Source organism: Erinaceus europaeus, chromosome 3 (assembly GCF_950295315.1).
Source record: "Erinaceus europaeus chromosome 3, mEriEur2.1, whole genome shotgun sequence".
Lineage (NCBI taxonomy): Eukaryota > Metazoa > Chordata > Mammalia > Eulipotyphla > Erinaceidae > Erinaceus > Erinaceus europaeus.
In genome coordinates this window covers 168,927,313-168,953,260 of record NC_080164.1, presented here as the reverse complement: position 1 = coordinate 168,953,260, position 25,948 = coordinate 168,927,313, and the positions used below count along the sequence as shown (strand labels likewise).

The window sequence follows — 25,948 nt, the reverse complement described above, 5'->3', positions numbered from 1 at the left end:
AATAAATAAGAACAGGTTTCTATGTGGGGGTGTGGAGGGTAGACCTTTAAAATTGTTTTATATCATGGGCAATTCATTTTATAAAACCCACAATAAAAGTGTTAATTTCTCAAGAATAGGCATGTAATTATAGGGACATATTAACCTTGTTAAAAATGTGTGAAGTCTGGGGTAGGGGACAAAGGTGGAGGGATGTTTTGGCTCTTGGCTTAACAATGTGGTCTTTAATGTTCATGGTTTTATTCCCACACCCCAGTATTTCTTATTTCATTCTGATATGAGCCATTGGCTGGGCTGACTCTTCTCAATGTTGCAAAAAGATGGGGGGGGGGTGGACCAACAGACAGATATGGTGTATGTTTGAGGCTCCTACACATGATTGGTTAGTTGCTATGCAAATACAGTCCATCCCATGCAGATCCTGGTTCTTGATCATTTTAACCCTGATTAATATATCTGAAATAAACTGAAGACACAGTGAGCCAAATCTCCAGGTTCTTCCCAGTTTTTCCTCCTTATAAATGCAAGTGTCTCATCCCCTACATACTCCCACCCTCCAACTATACATGGGGATCAATATTTATTTAAATGATTCCCTTGAGCACCCATGAGGTAGGAAATGTCTAAGATATGCCTGTAAATTGGCTCATCAATACCAGAACATCTGATATGAGATAGTTGGTCTCTATACCACCCTCCAAGAAATACACAAAACATTATCATCTATAATCACAATGCCTGATACAATGTACAGATTCACACTTTCCAAAATAGAGTTGGCTAGGAACTGGACTGACTTCCATGGGAAATAACAACAACAACCAAAAAAATTAAAAAAAAAAAAAAAAAAAAAAGCCTGCCTCGACTCTTGTAAGCACGACTTGAAGTAACCATCAGGAAAGTTGGTAATAGTGAAAGATGGTCAGGTCACTGCTACCCTGTGACTTGCTATTTCTTGGCAGGGGTTGATGCCAAATAAACCAAGCCCTATGGGTCAGAATTCCTGAGGCACATTTTTCCAGTGGTCAGCAGAATGGCAGGGAGGAAACAGAATGGTAAACCAGATGTTCACAAGATAAGGCAGATGCTATCAAAGTTAGGATTCTAAAGCTGTTGTTAAGGTGCATAGCTGAACACACACACACACACACACACACACACACACACACACACATACACACATACACACACACACACACACACACACACACACACACACTACCACTGTTTATTCACACTACAAGATAAGCCAAGAATGGAAACTGAAAAATAAAGCAGAACGCTGGCTAGGTCAGATACTTGCTTCTTGATTTGTGACTCTCCAAGATGAACATCTCACAGATTTATGCCCAGAATTTGGAATTTTGTGGTAGACTACAAATGCAAAGATAAGTACAACATAAATTTTTAAAATACTCCATAAGTCTCCATGAGTTTCAACATTCTTCAGTGTTCTTATGTTACAGCCAATTATCTCCCCACTTAAATGGCTATTATTTTCTTACTCGAAGTCTATGTTCTCAGTAAGTGTTATTACCAAGTGGGGCAAAAATCTGGTCTGGGGCTGTAAATTTCATTTAAATGACAAACATTTATTGATTGCAAATTGGAAATTCCAGAAATCTTTCAGAAGTGATGATTGCAAATGAATCCAGGCTACCGCACATAACAAAGGAGAATTTATTCTCCAGAGGATCCTGGGAAGGTGTGGTCCTTTCTAAGCACATCTTCCTCCTCCTGTTTGTTTTGTTAAAATTCCAAGAGGTTTGCCATTCATAGAAAAGTCTGGCTGACCACAGGCGTGGTCAGAAGAAGGAATTCATTACCATTGAAGGCTGCAGAATTTCCTCCAAGTAGACAAGTGAGAATAAGCAGGCACAGAGGAAATGTGTAGAGTGGGTTAAGTATGTACTGCCCCAGAGGCAGCAGGGAAGAGGAACAGCCCCTTCGTAAAATTACTCACAATTCTGAAAAAGCACTTCAGCTCCTAAAGGTGACACAAAGGGAGCCATGAAGTTCTGATTCCCTCTGGAATATTTCTGAGTTAGCATTCCCTGCCACCTCCCTCTCTAACCTAGCTCATATTTGTCAGGGCTGATGGAATTTTCCTGCAAGGTACTTCAAGTCTTTGTTCCCTGTACAGCATCACCTTGTCCCTCCCCAACACCTGCATCAAATGAGGTTTTAAAATGCAGCAGGACTGACTGTTTTATTCCCCCTACTTTCTGCCACTCCACACTTCTTAAGACTCTCAGAATCAGCAGCCCTATCATCTCCATTACAAAGCTCTCTGTGTTGGCCCTAATGCCTACCATGGAAACTCCAAACACTTCCAACTGGCTTCTCAAGGCCTGCCTTAAGGAGTACCCTAAATCCAAATTTACTTCTCCTACTCCCAATATGAAATATATATATATATATATATATTTATATATATATATATATATATATATATATATATATTTACAATAAGCCAAGCCCTTTATCTCCAAACTCCTTCTGTGAAAACACTTCACTTTGATTCTCTTAAAAGCCCTGGTGACTGGGGAGTCGGGCTGTAGTGCAGTGGGTTAAGTGCAGGTGGCACAAAGCACAAGGACAGGTCTAAGGATCCCGGTTCGAACCCCGGCTCCCCACCTGCAGGGGAGTCGCTTCACAGGTGGTGAAGCAGGTCTGCAGGTGTCTATCTTTCTCTCCTCCTCTCTGTCTTCCCCTCCTCTCTCCATTTCTCTCTGTCCTATCCAACAATGACAACAACAATAATAACTACAACAATAAAACAACAAGGGCAACAAAAGGGAATAAATAAATACAATAAATATTTTTAAAAATTAAAAAAAAATTTAAGAAAAAAGCCCTGGTGACTGATTCTTTCCTTAGTTGGGTAACACACACACACACACACACACACACACTCATACAATATTCATCCCCCCACATATCTATCTATATATATATGATATACATAATTCTGTTTATATAAATGTACATGCATATGCATATACCCAGTCTTACAATGCTTTCCAATTGCTAACATATAGGAATATGTGTGTCTACATAAGCATACATTGCATTATTTATGTTGCTTTCTATGCCTTTATTTGTCTTTCCAAATTAAATGTCAAATTCCATAAGTGACAGATCCTTTTTGATTTATATGTATTCTGCAAATTAGAGAACAAATTTTATGCCATCAGTAAAGACATAGTGATCAACCTAGTCACTATTCTGTAACTATGCACTGACTACTGACTTTCTGCCGTCTTCTAAGAAAAAGACTGGAGAAATAAATAAATAAATAAAACTTGAGTGAGCAAGACACCTAGAACCCTTGCTCTCAAAAGGCATATGGTCTCTTGAATAACCAAAATTGGGTTTTAACTTTTTGATAAGCACTTAATAGATGCTCATTTTAGAAAATGAACAGAAAATCAAAAGAAGAAATAGGAAAGCATCTCTCTTTACACCAACACCATCAAGTATTCTTAACAGTCTCCACCTCTTTGTGTCTTGGTGGTGTGTAGCAGGATACCATAGAGACAGATAATGAAAAATTCTCCCCCCCAGAAGATGTACTCTGAAAATATTTTACAGTGTCTAAACTTATTGAGACTTCCAGCAAATACCAATGTGGGTGCTGAATACAGCTGGGAGTTCTTCCTGCTAGCCAAAGCAGATCCAATGGCATATTAGGAATAATAATAATAACATCCTCACTCAACAGGTTCCAAAGAATCCCAAAGATGGTGGGCCAGTGAAATATTTCACTTGGATAATGCACTACAGTGCCACATACATGACCCAGCTTTGAGCCCTGCCTTCAGCTCATTGAAGGAACTTCAGTGCTGTGACCTTTTTTCACTCTTTCTCTCTGTCTCTATCTAAAAAAAGAAGAACCCCAAGTAGCTGGAATGAATGAAAAGTGCTCATTCAGTCCTATCACTGAGATATTAAAAGTAGATGTTCAAATAATGCAGGGAGAAGGTGGCCCACAGTGACCCAGAAGGGCCAACATGCTATTTAAACTAAACCACATGCCACCCATCTTTACACACTGCCATGCTGTAAAAGTCCTTTATTCTCCACCTTTAAACAATGCACAAAGGCCACACGGGGAAGGAAGTTGTGTTGCAATATTCTGAAACATAAATCTTGCTACGAGTCAGGCCAGGAACAGCATCCTGTTCTCTGACACATGGATCCAATTCACCAAAGGCTACACCTATGGGCCTCATGTCCTCTTTCGTCCAGTGGCTTCTGAGTGATACCTGGCCACTTGCATTCACACATTTGAACACAGGTTGAGCAAGCAAACAGGGTGTTTGTGTGCCTAGTTACTCAACCAGCATGTACAATTGCACATCTGGCTCCTACTCAGAAAACCACTCAATGTCTTTTTTATTATTATTATTTTACTCCAGTGAAATAAAAATTAAGCTTAGACTCAGATGTGTTGAAGAGCCCCACGTTGGAAGACTCCATGTGCACCTGAAATTCTATGCTGTATGATCTGATCTGCAGCTCTCAATGTCCCCTCTCTGTCTAGTTTGATTAGCATTCAGAGATCCCGTGGCCCACTTCCAGCCGTGTCATCAACATGCTACTTGAGTCAGAGAAAAGTGTTTAACTACTCAGTGCCTTCCTTCACTCTGGGACTCCGAAGGTAGATAATGCTTGTTATTGGCAGATCAGAGGTGGCAGGAACCGTGACTGTTTGGCTTGCTCAAGTACAAGGCCTTCTCAAATGTGATGAGGTAGGGCTTTGAGAACTGGAAGAAAGTGAGCCCAGGTGAAAGTCCACTGTGAGAGGCTTAAAGGCACAGGCCCTGACAAATAGCTTCAGGGAAATGCTTTGGGAAAATACACACACAAACACACACACACACACACACACACACACACACACACACACACCCTGCCCACCTCACCCCAACCCCCCCCCCCACGGCTACCCCCAGGCCACAGGTCATTCAAGGTTAGATCAGAGGGGAAGGAACAATTCTAAAATTTCACCATTGCTCAAAACACACTTTCCTTTTCCCCTGATTTAAAAAAAAAAAAAGTCTGAGTTTAACACTAGAGGGCAAAGAAGAAAAATGTCTTGGCTGTACACAAATACCTAGGAAGCCTAGGTTGTATTGTTACACAGGATCTCACTCTTTTTGCATAGAGGGAAAAGAATAAACTTTCTGACAACAGAGAAGAATGCTATGGGGTCTTCTTGAAATAGTCTCCCTTTTGCTCTCTGTCTCTAAAAGAATTCCTGATCAGGGCCATTCTGAAAATGCTGGGCATACTTCTGTTGCTCCTCATCCTGCATCTTTACCTTTTCTTTCCTCTCTGCAAAATCTAATCAGTTCTACTTTGCATGGTATATTGGAACTGTTTTTTTTCGTGTGTGTGTGTGTGTGTGTGTGTGTGTGTGTGTGTGTGTGTTTGTTTTAAAACAGTTTCAAGGCCCTTTCAGCACAATTGCCACTTCAGCTCAGGTGGGTCTTGCTTCGGGGAGCTCTCCTGTGCAACACAGGCTAGTCCAGAGCATCTCTGATGTTCTCCCACTAGATGCCAGTAGCATCCTCCTGACCCCAGTCCCAAGAATCCAGACACAGACAAATATCTCCAAGGGAGGGATAAGACTGCCTGCAGTGGGGAATCTCTGGCTGAAAAGGACATCATGTGAGATACAATTAAATGAACTTTGTATATGAGTGCATTGGAAACAATTCTATCATTAGTAGAAAGTTATAAAGGGAAGCAAAAGGAACACCTTGGTTGTGTTGTCACTTAAGCATCCACAGATAATTAGTCGCTGAACCTAGTCTCCTGAAGATGTAAATGTGACATGCCTTCTGCAGATACCAAGAGAGGAAAGAAACAAGGTCATAGGGGAAGTTGCCTTTTTTTTTTTTTTTTTGCAATTGTCCACCAGTAAGGCAAAGACAAAGACTACTACTGCACCAAACCTCAGACCTTTTAGTGACTCCCAAAGTGCATGGCATTCACCCAATATGGACTAGCTGATTTTTAGATAAAAGGTCTATAAAGATGGACATTTTTTAAAAGGACTGTTTATTTAATGCAGCATGACTTAAAATGGGCCTGTAACCTGACAAGTGTACTGAATGAGGAATGTTCAATTTACCAGTTCTAACCAGCCAAGTCCTCACATGAACTTTCTGAGACCTGGCTGAGAAGCCTGGGAAAGTATAACTAACCACAAACCCTCCGTGTTTCCTCCACCTGAGTTCTTACCCTGTGTCCTACCTCCACAACCTTTCAGCTCTCTTTGAAGACCAATTAAGGCTCCAGGCACATTAGGAAAAAACTTAGCTGTCTATAGAACTACAACCACCAGCTATCCCTGCTGCCATGTCAACCCACACTGAAAGGAAAGAGTCTGTTCTATTTTTAAATATATTGAGCAAAGAAGTAGCCTGACACATCTTTGTAAAGGATGGCTGTCACCCAATTTCACTGTTCTGCTATTTTTATCAATGAGGTAAACCTTGAAGTCAGATAACATTTGGAGTTCAAATCCCAGGCCTTTATTTATCAAGTGTGAGATTAAGGTAAAATCATTCAGGCGCGCTGAGACTTAGTGTCCACATATGTAAAAGGGGAAAGATGGGAATTTTACTCAGACAGTAAGTAAGTTATCTGGGGAATAACAGCCATCATTTTGCACTGTGATTATTTCATGGATATTGATATCTCCATCATTCACTCAATACGCAGCTACAGTTTACTCAACAGTGTCTCTGTGTTTGTGCTGAGAAAAAAAATGTCAGTAAATATTGAAAAAATTGGTTTTCTTAATGACTCAATAAGCATTTATTCATTGTCTTTTATATGTGGTGCTAGAAACACTCAATAAAGTATTGTAAAATTGGCTTTCTTAATGACTGCAGACATCAAACAACTAACACTGAAGTTTAACAAAATGTCTTTGCTCCTAGATTAAAATGTACATGGAAAATATTTTGTGTGGAGCTCTGTAATACTGAAAACTAGTTGACTTGACGATCTTTGTTTAATTCACTTGCCAGAATGCTCATTCAATGTTTGTTCCTATAAGAAATTATGTATTTGCAAGTAAATGGGTACTGATCTTGTGTGTGAGAGAAAAAAAATCCTTTTCTTAAAGCAACACTACTGTAGGGTAGAATTATAGTAAGAGTCTAAAGTCCAGGAGGTAATTCTCAGTACAGAAAGAAAATTTTATGTCACTTATTCCATAAGTAGATATTTGAGTAGTTGACTTTAGAAATCATAGAAAAATAATCAGAAGTATGATAAAAATAAAATAATAGCAAAATAAATGAATCACCTCCTTTATAAGACAACAAGAAGATATTTAACCTTTGGTGAAAGAGAAATATGGGTCTTTTACGGTAATTTATATTAGGTACCTTTTCTATGGGAAGTAAACAAGAATAAACAGGTTTAGACTTTTGTTCTTCTTTGCTGCTAAATCTTTCACAATCCCTTAGAATTTCAACACAGTTTAATGCACTCTGTTGTTGGTCATTAGTTCCGTCACTCTTTAAAAAAAAAAAAAATCCATTTGTTTTCCAAAAGTTGTTTTCCCACAAAATAGGAATCATCTAATGATGATAAAAATCTTTTGAGTATTGCACCAAAGTAAAAAACTCTGGGGTGGGTGGGGGTGGGGGGGGGAGAATACAGGTCCAAGAAGGATGACAGAGGACCTAGTAGGGGTTGTATTATTATATGGAAAACTGAGACATGTTACGCATGTACAAATTATTGTATTTACTGTAGAATGTAAAACATTAATTCCCCAATAAATAAATTAAAAAAGAAGTCATAATGATAACAATATCAAACCCTGCACTATTTTCAGGAGAATACTCCTGTTAGTGTGGTCCAAGCTAAGTATATTGATAAGTTAATTTTCATCAAGAAATGCCCTTACCTCAAAGATGTTTGAAGGCTCGTTGTTGTACTGATTGGATATTATTTCTGATTGGTCACTGCACCACTTGAGTCCACCCAAAAAGCTGTCTGTATCCAAGTCATTCACATCGAGTTCAGAAAGGTCAAGTTCAGGAAGATCTGGGCAAAGTGGCTGGTCTTCTCCAACCAGAGCAGCACACTGCAGGAGAGCGGAAGTGGGGGGGGGGGGGAGAGTTTTCATTAACTCCAGGAATTTATTACACTGAAATAGCATGTGATAGGAATGAAGCTTGGTTAATTCAATGACACCACCACCAAAGCTGGTTTCTAGAGCTTTAGTCACTAGGAAAAAAAAAAATCCTCAATTCTTTTATTCATATGCTTCCACTAGAGGCTTTGCCTACACCAGCCCATCCACATTTCTGTCTCCAAATTCATCATGGTCAATGGCTCATGCTTCCATGTAAGTTTCTTGGATTCTTCCAGTTAGAACACAACTGCGTTCACCTTTACCTCTTTGGTAGTCAGCACTATCAAACTGTCTTCTGGTGGCCTTATGCAAGGTTTCATTCCCTCCTCTTTAGAGCATAATCCTCTGAGGGACAGACTCACATGTGGCTTCACTTTGGAATTGCTATCACAAGTAACGGAGACACAAGAAACAACTTCTAAACGAAAAAAAAAAAAAAAATAGAATATAGGGACTCTTCTAGGAAAACTTTTTTTTAATATCTTTTTTATATTTATTTTATTTATTCCCTTTTGTTGCCCTTGTTGTTTTATTGTTGTAGTTATTATTGTTGTCATTATTGTTGTTGGATAGGACAGAGAGAAATGGAGAGAGGAGGAGAAGACAGAGAGGGGGAGAGAAAGATAGACACCTGCAGACCTGCTTCACCGCTTGTGAAGCGACTCCCCTGCAGGTGGGGAGCCAGGGATTGAACCGTGATCCTTATACTGGTCCTTGTGCTTTGCGCCACCTGCACTTAACCCACTGCGCTACAGCCCGATTCCCTAGGAAAACTTTTTCTTCTTTCCATTTATGCTCCATTTAAACATTATAATCCATATAATTCATTTAGCAACTAATGATGCAGTCCTTTGTCTTATCTTTGTTTCCCTTGAATTGTTATTTAACTCATTTACCCTTACTTAGCTTTCCATAAGATTCCGGAATCTCTCCACTCTAAGTCAAAAGCCAGTTCCTTGAGATGAAGGACAAAAACATTTTTATATGCCATCCTTAGAGGTTTTACTATGTGTGGCATGCAGGAAATATGTGTGAGAGAAACAGGGAGAGGGGAAATAGAGGAAAAAGATAGATTGGCATTCCCTGACATCTAAAAATAGGTCCTATACACACACACACACACACACAGAGAGAGAGAGAGAGAGAGAGAGAAAGAGAGAGAGAGTTTTACCATTCACAGATTCCTAAACTATGTGAGAAGTTATTTCAAAAGAAATATTTTCTAGGACCTGAGCTAACCCATCCATAAGAGCTCACACTTTGCTCACTTTACCACACTTAAGAATCTGACACCCCGATACCACATAAGAATAACATGTGGGAGTCGGGCGATAGCTCAGCGGGTTAAGCACAGGTGGTGCAAAGCTCAAGGACCAGCATAAGGATCCCAGTTTGAGCTCTGGCTCCCCACCTGCTGGGGAGTCACTTCACAGGCAGTGAAGCAGGTCTGCAGGTGTCTATCTTTCTCTTCCCCTCCCTCGTCTTTCCCTCCTCTCTCAATTTCTCTCTGTCTTATCCAACAACAATGACATCAATAACAACAATAATAACTACAACAATAAAACATCACAGGGAATAAATAAATAAATTAATTTAAAAAAATTTTTAAAGAATAACATGCATGGCTGCGCAAAGGAAGATCCAGAAACAGTGGTGTGGTGTCATGATGTCTCTCTTCTATCTTTTTCTCTGCCTCTATCTTCAATTAAAGAAAAAAAATTTACACAGAGAAAGAGAATGGAGAGAGAGGCAGAGAGAGAGAGAGACAGAGAGACAGAGATACCACAATACCAAAGCTTTCTTCAATGCAATGGGGGGGGCAGGCTCAAACATAAGTAATGCACATGACAAGGCAACACACTATCCAAATGAGCTCTTTTGCCTGCCTTGAAAAAAAAAATGCAACATCCACCAGGAGCAGTGTAACAGTGCATGGGTATGCAATGCCCCAGAGAACAAAAAAAAAAAAAAAAAAGAAAGTTTTTTTTTCTTTCAAAATTTTTAAATGATTTCAATATATTGAGAATTTATATATATTCAATATATATTCACAGCCATGCCAGGCTGCTAGACACCAAGGTGCATCCTTAGAGTTCAACTGGCACATCCTTCCACCTTCTTTCAGAGTTTGAGGCCTTCTGAGTGTATGAACTTACCACCGTTATCCCAGTCTGTGTCTCTTTGAGGAAAGTGAATGTTCCTCTTAATGTAAAGGTGGCCTTGAACTTCAAATCTCCTAGCTGAGTGCTGATCTCTCATTGGGAGCAATGAAAATCTTTACAGAAGCTTCCTTTGCAAGGAGGTGGAGGATACCACAGCCATAAGGCCCCTTTCCACCAGCAAGCCCAGGTGTCTACCAGCAGCCAGGCTCAGCACCCTCAGAGCCCTGCCTCCCAAGGTCAGGGTGGAGACCTCAGAGTTGGCCTCATCCCAGCAGCAGTTGGGCATGAAGCTGAAGATTCTGCTTGACATTTTGATTTTGAACGGGATCAGTTTTATGCAGATTTCTTTTTTTCATCCAGCACCCCTGTCATCCCTGGCAGGCTACATTACACGGGTCACATGCAGCAGCGTGATGGGATGCACCACACTGAGAAGTTGAGAAGTCAGAATGGGTGGGGTGAGGCAGTCAGAAGTAGGGGAGGGGAGGCTGGGAGGAGTCTGGACATCAGTGTGACCCTCCCCTGAGGCCACCAGGGCCCAGTGAGATCCCAGATTGCAGGCATAGAAGTGAGTCTGCAAAGGGCAGCCTTTCCCATCTCCACTCTCACCTGATCACTTATTACTCTCTCTTTCTCTCTCTCTCCCTCTCCCCCTCTCTCCTTTTCCCCCTTGCCCCCTTCCCCTCCTCCTCCCCCTCTCTCTGATTAGACCTCACCCACATTTACTAACTGATAGAGCCAACTACATTTATAAAGGGGGATTAGGCGAAAGGAATTTTGTTTTGGTGCAGTATGTGGGGATGTCACTGGGCATGTAACATCTCCCAGATAACATGCAGGCTCACACTTCAAACTTCTTAAATACAAAAATTCATACTTCACAACCCTACTAACTCAGAGACAAGGGAATAACTTTCTCAATAGTATAAAACCCACTAGGAGTCCACTGAGGGATACTTCTAAAAATAGAAACGATGAAAAGGGTCAGGGAGAGAGTTTAATAATGTCACAGCACAGGATTTGTATGCTTGAGACCCCAGGGGTTCCAGGTTTAATTCCAGGGACAACGATAAATCAGAGCTGAGTGGTATTCTGGTCTTTCTCTTTCTTTATATGAGTTATTTATTTAAAAATAAATAACTCATATAAAAGTATAAACAATAAGAACTTAAAATAACATTAGAAAACATAGGAGCTCTACATCTGGCTTGATTTCCTGCTATGGACACCAGATCTTAGAGATAGTGTTTTGGAATGCTCAAGTGTCCTATTGATTATTGACTATTGAATATCTTTCTCTCTCTCTCACACACACACACACACACACACACATACACATACACACACGCACACACACACACACACAGAGAGAGACACATACACACACACAATTTCTCTCTCCTTACCCCTCTTGGCATGACATGTTCAAAACCTTTAAACTTTTCACATGTATGTATTCTTAAGTAACTTTCTGAAAATGCACTGAAATACCAGAATTTTTTTCTGCATCTTACTATTTTGTAATTCACATTTTCCTTTCCTTTCCTTTCCTTTATTTTCCTTTTCCCTCTTCCTCTCCCTCTCTCCTTCCCCCTCTTTCTCTGTATTATTACTGAAAAATGTGTGTGCTCTTGCCAATAATTACTGCTAATAAAACTAGTGTTTCTAGACTGGGATTATCCTGATAATCTAAAACACATTAGCAGTGGCAAGTGTTCCTGTTATTAACTAATATTTGGCCTTTGAGTGATGTCAGACTTAACAGTCCAGGCTCTGTAACTGTCCTCATCTGACATGCTGATATTTACTGCTTCCCTATATATCTGTAACAGGTGTGCTTTATTGAAATTACAGAGACACATTCTACTGCCTCTTTGCAACTATGACAGCTATTTTGTGACCGTAGCCTTGATTTTATAATAAGATTTAAGAGGAGAAAGCAGTCACTAAACACAAAAGTCTAATTATTGTACATTATTTCACCCCAACAGACTTTTCTCTTAGTTAAGGAGCAGACAATAAATTAGCTTAACAGCACTAATGATAATGAATCATTATAATTAAATATAATCCTCCATTAACCTTTTTTTTTTTTTAGTGTCATTGATGGTAAATTTTAAAGAGAGAGAATAAAGACTAGACTTGGCCACATTAATTATATTAATGAAAAAAAATCTTACTTCTTAAAAAAAAAAAAAAAAAAAAAGAAAGAAAAAGAGTCCAGACTGGGGAGAGGGGGCAGAGGAGGGCCAGTAAAGAGTGACAGTCTCAGTGGAGAGTATGTCATGTGAATTGTCTCTATCAATCTTACTAACCTTATTGCACATCACCTTCATCAGACTGTGAAACACCAGGGACTCTGAGTAGCTCTACTGATAGAGATCTTTATTAACCAACGTGCTGTCCTGTCATCATGTGCAAAAGGGCATAATACGTTTTAGGATGACAGCAAACATTAATGATTCAAAAAATGAAAGCGGCCCGAGCTACCTGCTGCTCGTAATATTTCAGTCTGGTGGAGGTGATTCCCAAAGCTACTGCGGCGAAGGCAGGGTGCCTAGCTGTTGCTGCCTGCGAAGCAGGGGAGGAAGGAATGGCCAGTGGCAGACAGCTCAATCCCGGGGTTGGACACTTAGTGGCAGACCTCACTTCCTTAAGGAAAATGTCATCAAAAGGGCCACTGTTCTCCAGGGTGCTGAAGCCTAACTGTGAATGACTGCAGAGACTCCAGTAATTAAAAAAAAAAAAAAGTTTTCTTCTTTATTTCTATACGATCTCATTCCTCCATCAACTAACAGGACCCGGAATAAAACACGTTGGCAAAATGAAACTACAGCATCTGAGAGCCCCTGTGCCAGGCAGATAGGCATCCCCAGGACACTTCAGCTCCTCCAAGAAAATGAGGACTTTGAATCCACTTACGAGCCTGACTCATAATAGCTACCATGGCTCTGAATTATCCATATCGGTTCTGCCTTCACGTGAAATCACAACAAGATAAGAACAGTTAGAGCCCACAAATGCGACCTGACCTGCCAAAGGCAGGCGAGGGCAAAACCGAGGCAGCGTTTGCAAACCTAGCAGAGTTTTAAGAAGCCAGGGCATGCCTGACTAGATAGGGGAAATGCATTTGCAGACAGCCTCAGCCAAATTATTTTCTCTTTAGATGTGTATCGCTGCACCACATGGACATCTTATTTAATCAAATCACGTGTGGCACTTGATCCACCCCCTTACCCTATGTGCCCCCGAGCCACCCAGAGGAAGCACTCACAGTCCAGTGCCAAGGGGCATTGTTAGCCGCTCAGCTCCTCCGTGCAATTCAATTCGGGTCTATCTCACAAGAGTCCACAGAAAGTTTCCCAAGTTGCCCAAACTTTGAGGGAACATTCCATTGTACTGAATACAAACATGTCAGAGGTCCTCCTCCTCCCGCTACCCCTCACCTCTTAGCTAGTCACTCCAGACTCCAGAGATTAGCAGGAAAAGGCGTGCTTTTTCTCCCACTCTATGAACTATATAGCCAGCAGAGACTGCAATTGATGTATTGCTGTCTATTTTTACTCAAACAGTGTGCAGTCTCTCTCTCTCTCTCTCTCTCTCTCTCTCTAAAAGAGAGAGAGAGAGAGAGAGAGAAACTCTATTCTCCCTCCGGGCTCCAGGTACAGAGAGATTTTAACCATTGGCTTCCCTGCCTCTAACACAAATGGACAATCGTGCACTGGGAGTGGGGAGTATTATTTTCTATATTTGCTGTTCAAATCTTTCAACCATGCAGGGGAGTTTGAAAGGAATCAGCTTGGTTGTTTTTGAGTTCAGTGGGAAAAGCAATCTGAAAGAGACCGGCAGGATTATTAAGGATTTTCTGAGTTCTCAGTCTGATCAACACAGTGAGAAAGGAGAGAGAGAAAGAAAGAAAAAAAAAAAAAATCCAGACTAGAGTCAAACCTGACTATATTTGAGCACATTCATTTTCATATTTTTATCTTCATCTTATTATAAATAGAAATGGCATTTTTCCAACCGGGCCACTAAACACCACTGGAAAGACTTCAGTTTCTGATTCATATCAATATCTTAGAGCATAAATATTGCATATGAGTAGAAACAGAGCCAAAGGCACATGGAAAGAGTTTCCAGCTGCAACAGATACTGATGACAGCAGCTAAGCTTTGATTTGCTCAAGGCATCTCCGAACCACCTTAAAATAGCAAACTTATTGGAGTAAAGATAAGACAGATTCTTTTCCAAAAACCTCCAGCCCCGGCTACTTTTCCCCACCCCACCCCCAACCCCCGCCCACCAAGAATTATTGCATCGCGCGAGGGGAAGCTTCAGTTTTGGCTGCAGTGCCGAACCCAGCCCCAGCTCACCTCGATGTCACTCCATACAGAGTCCTGGTTGCACATGTCCCACGCCATCCAGCTCCTGAATGACGCCAGTCAAGCTTTTTCAACTCCAATCCACAGTGACACAGAGCACACACTCATGCAGGCAACCAGCCCCTTACTGAGAGTGAACTGAAGGCACCTGTCTTACTACAGTCCCCAGTCACATGACAAAGCTATTAAAAAGTAGGCTGGGCTGTCACTCACCCAGCCTCCCTTCTCCTGTGCAGCTCACTGCTCAAACTCCTGACGTCACTCACAGGCAGCCCTCTGCCTCATTGAAGTAACGTTTAAAAAAAAAAAAAAAACCGGAAAGAAAGGAAACACTTGGGCTTTGGGAGGCTTCAAGCATCATGCTGTGACTAAAGCCAGCTTTGAATACCACAGACTCTAAACGGAGCCCTGACCATATAATAACTCAAATCTCCTGCAATCTTTTTTTAATTTATTTTCCTTCCCCCCAACAAACAAGTGCCAAAGCTTTCTCCCGTTTCTTGACAGTCACTATATTCTTTGTTAAAATAAATAAATAAGTAAATAAGAAGAAAGAAAAAAAAAAAAAACATGTACTCCCTCCAGGCAGGAAATCTAAGATCTCCAAATGGACTGTAGCTCAGTTTGGGACTAAAACTAGAGCTTATTGCATGATGCGTTTTTTGATGAGACATTTTCAAACTGGGGGAGTGTTGGAAAGCAGAGAATGGAATGCTTTTTATTCTTTTTTTTTTTTCCCCTCTCTGCTTGTTTAATCAACACAACAGCCAGCATTTGTTAAGGTATAAACAAACTCCTCCACCCAGCCATCGCTGGCTGTGCCTGTGGCAGGAAGGAATACCAGCTCCTCTCAAGTGCTACTGCAGTTTGCTTTTGCTCCATATAAGGAGAACAAGCCACAAAACACCATCCTTTCAGGTTCCCCCCCCCCGAATGTTTTCCATTTCTCTCATAGGCTCCCAGAAAACAAGTGTTAGTAAATACAGTCTCAGCTGCTGCCCAGATCAGCCTCGTTTCCAGGCTGCTTTTTTCTTTCCCTTTTCTTTTTTTTCCATACATTTCCTCTACAACTGCCTATTGGTGCCTTTTTGAATAAACACTAAATTGCAACCCAAGATCCCTGGTATGTGCAGCTTTTGCTTTCCAGATCTACCACCATATCCACCTGAGTGACAGGGGAGCGGAGGGGGGGGGGGGGGATACCAGCATGCTAACAGCAGGCATATTCATTTCTTGAGTTTCCTGAATTATTATTTTTTTAATTTCCTCAGCTTCTACCCCCAAACAATGAGAGTTAGTGCAGGTGCAACTGTTTTATGATGATACTACATATTGGATACACAACAAACTCAAGGTACTAGGTGTTGCTTCCCATAACACCACAGTGGTCTGGACTTAACCCTTCCAAGTTCCAGGGTTGTCTATAGGCATGTTGTTTCATAACTGCATTTTTGTCTGATTTTAATGCATAATAGGTATTTTAAAGTAGCTCAGCTCTCTTCCTTGATAAAAATCTATCTAAGGGGAAAAAAATCTCTAGGTATCTCCAAAATAATTTTCAGGCACTATTTATTGAAATGCCTAGTCTACTGTAAGGTCAATTTGATGTGTTCTCTGATATCCATCTCTTTATGCAAAAAAAAAAAAAAAAAAACACCCATCAGCATTATGCTCTAATATATTTTAAATATATAATTTCTCCAATATTAAAGTGAAGAAAAAAATCAGAAACTGTCTTTTTCTTTGCTTTGCTTTCAGACCACATGTACTCTAAAGGACATGTCTACTCCGATATCTGCAACAAGTTGCAAGTAAATTTATGAATAATGTGATGAAATTGACAATTTGTCATTACAGGGCATAAAAAAAAAAAAAAAAAAGACCAGAAGATCTGACATTTGAAGTCAGCTGAATACATTTCACTGGCACCTACTCTCCTTCTTACAAATAGTGGAAAATTACCCTAGTTTTAGTCTTCAACATCAAGAAAGAACAGGAAAATACAGCCTTGGGAAGGCTTTTATACTAGCAATTAGTGGCACTACTTTGCACTCCCCACAAGAAACACTAATTTTCTTTCCTATTACATTCTTATTTAATGTAAAACTACAGTAAATTATTAAAATTTAGGGCGAAGGTCACTAACTCTACCCTCAATGCCGTCAACTGTGAAAAAATATTTGCCACTTGACCAATAAGAGTTGATGTTGATTAATTACTGTCAAGTGATGCCTGGGTTGTGACATTCTTTGATACTTTTAAAATATGCTAGCCAAATGCTAAGAATCCATTTAATCAATTTTACATATGTACATGTAAACTAATTAGGTTTATATACTAAAGACATAGTTAATCCTACCAACACATTTCGAGGAAGTTCTTTATGTTAAGATATTTTAAATTATTGTTCTTTTTCTCTACTTTAACCTGCTTGTTCTGTATTGTTGGAATTTCCAGGTTAGACTTTTGTCATCTAATTTGACCTTTTCTTAATCAAATCAGCACAAACACTGAAAGCAGAAATGGATAGTATCTGTGCTTTTTTTTTTCCCCCTCCTATCCCACAAGGCGAACTAGTTCAGAGTCAAAACACTGAAATAATTATAAACCACAGCATATTGCATTCTACCCCTCCACCCAATTGCAAATCCCATCACTGTACGAATCAAAACTTAAATAGATTCTCAGGACAAATTAGAGTACCTTTAACTATTTTTGTATGAAAGCTTCCAAATCATAACTTCAATGAGAGGAATATTTTAGAGGTCTCATAATTTGGTTCATTAGCTCTTTAGATTCAAAAATTATCTTCTGTACAGTTTTTGTTTTTATTTATTTGTTTGCTTTTATTTATTTATTTGTTTTTATTTATTTGTTTTTATTTATTTGTTGCGGAGAATGTCAACTGTTAGTTGTTCACCAGCCTTGCTCTTTTCTGCTTTCCCAGATACTTGCTATATTTAATTCTCCCTCTGCCTCCTTTAATTTTCTCTTCCTCCTCCCTTGCAGCCCTTCATCCACTCTGCCTCCAAGATTTCCAAGTGTTTGTTATCAGTCAGCAAGGATCTATTGTAACCTTACTGTGTCCACAAGCCAAGTGTTGTAAGGACTGACAAGAAGGCTTATGACATGGGCACAAGGAAGCTGAGAATTTTACGGGGTGTAGGGGGTGACAGACCTAAAAAACAGAGGGTAACTCACTGTGAAAGAACAATTAACTGTGCTTAATACTTCGGGTCCTCTTTTTCTTAAAGCACACCCTTTCTGAGTACAAAGTCCTTTCCCTACCCACTACACTTCAGACCAGAGTCAACCCTATTTTGTCTCAACAATACAGAGGTACTTATTAACATCAGTTGAGTGCCCATAACATTCCATATCTTCAGAGAACATTGGATTCCGCACCCCTCCCATAGTTCTGTTAACATTTCTCAAGGCTCTATCACTGATGATAGCAGGAGAATCTATTCATAGAGATGGAAAGTAAAAATCAGTAAATAAAAAGAACAGTTCAGTTCTGTAACAAAAATAGTGAATGAAGTATATTAAATCTGGGTGCATTTCCCAGTGTCTCCTTCAAATTAAAGGTTTTATTTTTTTCTCATCTTTCATATCTTAGATAATTGCCCCATTCCAGGTATCAAATTCAAATGTAAATCCCTTCTAGTCAAATATTCAAGTAAACAAAGTCAAAGGGGAATGATTTTGATGTCATCATTTTACAAAGGTGTGTCTTTTTCCATTTGATTTTAGGTGACAACAAACAATTTAAGGTTGGATTTATTTTAAGAAAAAATCGGATCATCATGATTAAATTCTTATGTACTATAATGTAATCAACTTATTCCTCAGAACTACCCAATAAAGATGATCTGTGTGCCCATTTTATAACAGAAAATATAAGAACAAGCAAGAGTTAGACAGTAGTCGAAAAGTGTATAGAACTCTCTGAAAATCCTTTTAGGAATTATTCAAGCTTCACACAAAAGAAGACTATTAATCCCCAACCAAAAGCACAGCAGAGACACGCCCCCTGGGGAGGGGGCAATTTTATATCCCCCCGCCCCCAAAAAGAAAGAAAGTATCTCCATTACTGGATAACAATACTCCTGGAGAAACTGCTTGTCTGCAGAGGGAGCATTCGTCTAGAAAGGAGAGGGGTCTGTTGAGATTTGGTTGGATTTTAAAGTTAATCATTCATTACTTGCTATCAAGTATGAGAGGGGCTACTTGATCCTCACACCCAACCAGTGTCTGAGCAAGCACAGAGCCTCAGAGACATGTTTGCAGCTCAGTCTTCTCAGGGAACAAAACCTGGCAGCAGGGGAAGGTGCAGCAAAGACCTCCAGCCTGCAGACATCCTAAAATTCAATCTGATTTTATACAAAACTGTCTTGTCAACAAAGTACCTTTGGGGAAACAAAGACGAGTCACTGGGCAGATTTAATGCCCCCTAGCATTCACTTATTTAATTTGTCTTTAACAAACTAGAAGTGATAGGTAACTGCAGCAAGTGGCTCCTATCTACAGAAATAAATAAATAAATAAATAAATAAATAAATAAATAAATACCCTCTGCAGATCATTACTTTGCTCCTAAGTGAACGTCTATTTTAAGCTGGAGTTCAAAATCTGCTTTTGACAGTTTTACATCAGAACAAAAAGCAACAGAACAATTTATCTAAGGTATAATCACTTGGGCTAGTCTAAACAAAAGCAAAGAGTATGTTTATTAGACTCACAGATAAGAGATAATAAAAAGTTGTTTGAAGTCAGACTTGTCTGATATTTAACTGTCATATCTGTGCATCTTCAGATGTTTTTATTTGTTTTAATTATTTCAGGTTAATTCATGTAATTCAGTGAGTTACTGGTTATTTAGACAAACGGTATGAAATAGGATTAATTAGCAATTTTTTAACTGAAACAGAAACTAAGCAGATTATATTTTATTAAACTTTGTGCCATTTTAAAATACAAAGTGGTACTGAACTTCAGTGATTCAATAGTCCACATAGTAAGAAATTTATTTCTGTCCAGCTGAAGTTGATGAAGATCAGAGAAGATTGAGATACAGACTTTAAAATTTTAAAAGTAGGGAGTTGGGCAGTAGTGCAGAGGGTTAAGTTCAGGTGGCACAAAGCATAAAGACTATTGTAAGGATCCCAGTTTGAGCCCCTGGCTCCCCACCTGCTGGGGAGTCACTTCACAAGCAGTGAAGCAGGTCTGCAGGTGTCTCTCTTTCTCTCCCCCTCTCCCCTTCCATTTCTCTCTGTCCTAACAATGTTGACAACACTAATAACTACAACAATAAAACAAGGGCAACAAAAGGGAATAAATAAGTATTATAAAAAAAAAATTTAAAGCAAGCTGTCTAACAGTTCTCTTGATCCTCAGTTTCAGTTTGAATACTGAGCTTACTTTTTTCTTTATTTCAGGGGACAAAACTGCATTTTTCAACTCAAAATGGAAGAATAAATAAAGTTTATTTTTTTATTTTTTATTTTAATTCTTTCCTTTTCTCATTTTTAAATCCCAACAGAAAAGCCATGAACAGATTTTTGGTTATTCTGCCTTTGTATCTGTTATAGATTGTTTCCCTTAGTATTTGATAGTTGAATTTTTTTTTCTAATGTGTATATATCCTAAAAAGGTGGGTGCTATAGAGAGGAATTAAATTATCATTTAAAACAGTTAAAAAAAAGTTCAAGCTAAAGTTTGTGATCATTTACATAAAGTCTTATTTTACATTTCTTAACCCATCTAGAAACGGGATTCTTGAGGAATAATTCTTTACCAGGGAGATTTTTTTTTTTTCTAATACTAACCTTCCTATTAAAAGTTTAATCAAAAGTAGATGTCAACTACTACTGGTAGGGTTACAAATAGGCACACATCTTTCTAGAAGACAAGCAGGAAATATGAATAAAAATATTTTAAATGATCATATCTGTGGACTGTCATTCTTCTAAAAATTCATCTTAAGGAAATAACAGAGAAATATATGTGGAGATCTTTGATGTGAAAGCTGTCAATACTATGTTATTCACATTATTGAAAAATTGAAAGCTGATTAAATAACCAGCATTAATGGACTAGTTACATTATAGCGAATGCATCTGTATCTTTCTCTATTTCTGTGTATGTGTGTGTGCATGGAAGTATATATAGATATATATATGGATATATATACATAAGTATGTACATGCAGGTATGTTCAATACTATCATTAAAAAACATTGCAGAGGTTGGATGATGGTACATCTGGTTGAGCACACACATTACAGTGAGCAAACACTCAAGTTCAAGCCCCCATCCCCCACTTTTAGGGGGAAAACTTTGCAATTGGTGAAGTAGTGTTGCAGGTATTTCTCTGTCTCTTTTCCCCCTCTACACTTTCGATTTCTGGCTGTCTCTATCCAATAAATAAAGATAATTAAAAAAATATTTACTAAAAAATCTACTGCAATAATGCCTTTAATAGTACAGTGAGAAGTACTTAAAATAAATTAACATTTAAAATTATGTTGGAAAAATATTCACAATCAACAAATTTACATAGAAATATCACACTCCAAAAAAAAGAAGTAGAAAAATGGGGGACCAGGTGGTGGCACACCTGGTTGCGCGCATGTATTATAATGTGCAAGGACCCTGGTTTGAGGCCCTGGTCTTCACCTGCAGGGGGAAAACCTTGCGAGTGGTGAAGCAGTGCTGCAGGTGTCTTTCTGTCTCTCTCCCTCTCTGTCATCCTCTTGATTTCTGGCTGTCTATATCCAATAAATAATGATAATTAAAAAAAAATTAAGTAGAAAAATGACCAAAAAAAAAAAATACTTAACTAGATGTTAATACTGGCTGACATGAGTGGCTTTAACTTTTCTTTGTAGATGTACCATTTTGGAATTTTTAATTTTTCTGTGATAGACTTGTTTGATTTTTCTACTAGAAAGGAGAATAATAACTATTCATCACTGAAACAAATACAGAGATATTCAGACCTAGAGTTAGGTTTTCTTAACGGAGAGGTAAAACAGACTGTGATATCTAATGGGAGTCTTAATTGCTTACCATGCATTAAAAAAAGGAAAAAAAATAACATAATATAAAATAACACAAAATAAAATAAAATAAAATACAGCCATGTCTATCTATCATACCAAGTCTAGTAGCTATTCATCTCAGGATTTCAGGCTAACAAGGGCAACCCTGGGAGAATTTACTACATGACACTTTTAGAAAAACTTCTGATCCCTGAATTATAAACAAAGGGAAGTTATCAACTTCTAGCCCAAACCACTATCGCCCAAATGCCACAACTACCTTCATTATGTTTCCCCACTTTAAATTTCCTCATTTAAGTACCAAAAATGTCAGTTCAAACAAGCAACTCTCCTTGATATGATTAAGAGGATTTCAGTTTAGGCAAACACATACAGTTTTTTTGAACATTTTTCTTCCCTTCTAGCATTTAATAGAATATAAATGCATAAACCAAAAAAGAAAATAAAAGCAAATGCTTTAAGGATAGAGAAAATGGGTGGGGGTAGATAGCATAACACTTATGCAAAATGACTCTCATGCCTGAGGCTCTGAAGTCCCAGGTTCAGTTCCCCTGCACCACCATAAACCAGAGCTGATCAGTGCTCTGGTATAAAATAAATAAATAAACAAATAAATAAATATTGAGAAAATGGGGGTCAGATAGTGGTCCACTCTGTAGAGTGTGCATGTTAGCATTCATAGGGACCCAGGTTCAAGATTCAGTCCCCATTTGCAGGATAGAAGCTTCATAAGTGGTGAAGCAGTGCTACAAGTGTCTCTCTTCCTCTTTCTATCTCTATTCACCATTCCCTCTCAATGTTTTTCTGCTTTTATTTAAAAATAATTAATGAATTAATTCAATGTAAAAAATAAAGAATTGAGAAAATGTTCAAGAAAGAGATTATCTTCATAGGAGATAATTCTAGAAGGCACAGTTCAATGAGGATCAAAGAAAGGGATGTTAGAGATGAGACTCCCTAAGCTGGAGAGATAGTATAAGAGTTTCATGCCAAAGACTTCCGGGTCCTAGGTTCAAACCCCAGCACTACCATAAACCAGAGCTGAGCAGTGTTTTGATTTTCCTTTCTGTTTCTTTGTCTCTGTATCTCTTTCTCTCATTAATATATATATGAGAAATAGAGAGTGATAGAGATAATAGACTATTACTAGAGACAAGTAACATTGACTAAGGACAATGCTATCCCAATTTCAAAGCAGAAATTTGCAAGTAAGCTTCTGGAACACAATCTGTTCCTAAATGTGGAGCCACCTGTGTAAATGTTGTCACATGCAACCCTCTTCTTCTGTAGGCAGCTCATTCTGGGCCCTCCGCATATCACATGAGAGGTTGGCTCACAGCCTCTGCCTGGATGGCTGACTGTCATCACAGGCATGAAAGTATGACCAGCACCTCTTCATGTTAATCAGCCTGTAGAGCTTGGTGAGACTTTTCCTGCAAATCCTCACTTTCTACACTTGGGTGATCACTACTTTGACCATGAAAAATTTTCACAAGAAAGGCTAAGGGCGGGGGGGGGGGGGGGGTTAGTGGTGGTAATGAGACTGAAATCAAGGCCAAGCTGCTGAAATTTAAAGTAGGCACAAGGGACTCCAGTTTAGCTAGTAAGGAAAGCTCATTGGTGGGCCCTGATTTTGCTCGGAGTGGAGGAAAAAAACAAACAAACAAAAAAAGATAGAAAGAACACAGGTCCCCAATCAATAATGGCAAGATGGCGACTTGCAAGCAGCAGCTGGCTTGAGCTCCAACAATCAGCTGCTTGTGACTTGGGATTCTCTGGATAGGGTTCCAGATGCTAGCGTGATGCCAACCAGACTTCCCTGGACATACAACCCCGACAATGTGTCCTGGAGCTCCACTTCACTTCCCCACAGCCCTTCCCCACAAGGGAAAGAGAGAGACAGGCTGGGAGTATGGATCGACCTGTCAGTACCCATGTTCAGTGGGGAAGCGATTACAGAAGCCAGACCTTCCACCTTCTGCATCCCATAATGATCTTGGGTCCATACTCCCAGAGGGTTAAAGAATAGGAAAGCTATCAGGGGAGGGGATGGGATACAGAGTTCTGGTGGTGGGAACTGTGCAAAGTTGTATCTCTCTTAACCTATGGTTTAGTTAATGTTTCCTTTTTATAAATAAAAAAAAATTAAAAAGTAGACGGAAGATTAAAAAAAAAAAAAATGAATGATGGCATCAGACCACAGGTCAACTCTGGACAATTCACTGAATGATTCTGAGTCTCAGTTTCCTTATCTGTCAGTGGCAGTGGAACAGTGCAATTATATCTAAGATCCCTGTCAAGTCTCAAATATAGTGGTGTGTCTAGGAATGACAGAGATGGTCAACTTGAGAAGACTTCTTTGTTCAGCGTGAACCTACATGCTTCATTGTTCAACAGCACTGAGGATCGGGGAGGAAAGCCAGGAAGGTAACTGGAGCTCAACTCAGCTAAAAAAGCACAGTTTTGTCACTTCCCTAGCAGATGGACGTTTAACTTTCAATCATTCCAAAAGAAAAGAAGACAGGAGAAATCCTGTCAAGCACCCATTTTGACTGTGGAAAAGATCGACGTCTATCATATGGGGTGTCTGACAAGCTGCAGGTAGTCACCTCCAGACAAACTACAATTCCTCAACCTGTTTGCAATGAAATTAGATTCAGTAGCATAAGGCATATGCAAGTCCAAGTCCTTACATTCCCAGTTAGGGTGCAAAACACACAGCTGATGTGATAATGTCTAGTTTTCTTTCCTTCCTTCCTTCCTTCCTTCCTTCCTTCCTTCCTTCCTCCCTCCCTCCCTTCCTTTCTTTCTTTTCTTTCTTTCTCGCTTTAAGAGTTATTGCTGAAGCTCAGTGATGCCACCATGAAGGCACTGTTCCTGGCAGCCATTTTTTTCCATTTTATTTGATAGGACAGAGAAAAATTGAGAGAGGAGAGAGAGAGAGAGGGAAAAAAGAAAAACAGACACCTGCAGGCATGTCTCACTACATGTGAAGCATCCCCCCTGCCCCCCAACTACAGATGGGGAGTGGGGGCTTGAACCCAGATCCTTGCACAGATCCTTGCACTTTAGTACTATGTGTGATTAACCGGGTACACAACTGCCAGGCCCCCATAATGACTATTTCTTATTTCTGCATATCAAAGCAATCTGGTATGCGATAGGTTATTTGTTTTACCACAAGTAAAGATTTAACGACACTCAGATTTAGAAAAGAGGATGTATTCTAAATTCAGGCTTTTAGAAATAAAAGTAAAGTCTACAATAGCTAGTAAAACAGAGTCTTAAACCCTTTTGCCTCTTGATATCAGAACACTTTATCCCCTTCAATTAAAAATATATTTCTATTTGGCAATATTTGGTTACATTTTTAAAAAAGGATACCTTGCCTCTCTTGTAATTTGCATGGAATCACCTGAGCTATTTCTGCATAGTGTAAGGGAGAAGGAAGGTCATATGTCTTAAATATTTTTATCATGGAATTATCAGCAAATTAAAACAAAGCTATATCACAGGATAGATGATATATCACTGGGAGATAAAGGACTTTTCTACTCAGCTCTTTTCTTAATACTTAAAGTTCTATTTATCAGGACATAAAAGGTCTATGTTTCAGCACCATCTAATACCTGGCTTCTTGGAGATTCACAAAATTCCCTAATAGAAAATTTGGAGAGGGAACTTTGGTGACAATGGTGCAAGCAAAGTAAGACCAGGTAAATGATAAACCTCTATAAGGACAAAGCCTTGGTAAGTCACCAGCTAGTCTCACAGACTGCTAGTTGATCGTGCTGAATTCTCCTGCCTGACATACTTAACTTCAGATTTCCCTGCATCCACAGAAAAGGAACAACTAGAAAGCCAACAAAAGAAAGCCAGATTTCTGCATCTGTGAAAGAATCTCCAAAAGGCAGTGGACAAGAATTTCTCTTTTAAACAAGACCAAAGCTTTACTATTCTTTAAAGAACTAGGATTGTACTTGGCCCCAGGCAGATGAGCAGGATAGATTCTTTTCTTACCTCTTTGCAAAACAAAAATCTCTGACATCTCCTGAGTTGAAACTTTCTGCCATGTTTCTTACTAGAGTCATTTTCAGACAGTGGACCTAAAAATAGACCACACCTAACCTTTTGAACAGCCTTACAAAGAGAACCAAGTGGGAACTTCAACTT

At 39.2% G+C, this 25,948-nt stretch overlaps 1 protein-coding gene across 3 annotated transcripts in view; it reads right to left on the bottom strand.

The window, feature by feature from the left end:
* The window catches only part of PPARGC1A (PPARG coactivator 1 alpha), an 883,428-nt gene that overhangs the window by 112,876 nt on the left and 744,604 nt on the right, over positions 1-25,948 (bottom strand). For 2 of the 3 annotated variants that reach the window (XM_007523877.3, XM_060188270.1), the window contains one exon: positions 7,937-8,116. In XM_007523877.3, coding sequence (XP_007523939.1) covers positions 7,937-8,116 — 180 coding nt within the window. Of the gene's footprint in view, positions 1-7,936; positions 8,117-14,702; positions 15,268-25,948 lie in introns of those variants that run through there. The other variant, XM_007523875.3, reaches the window with a different exon arrangement.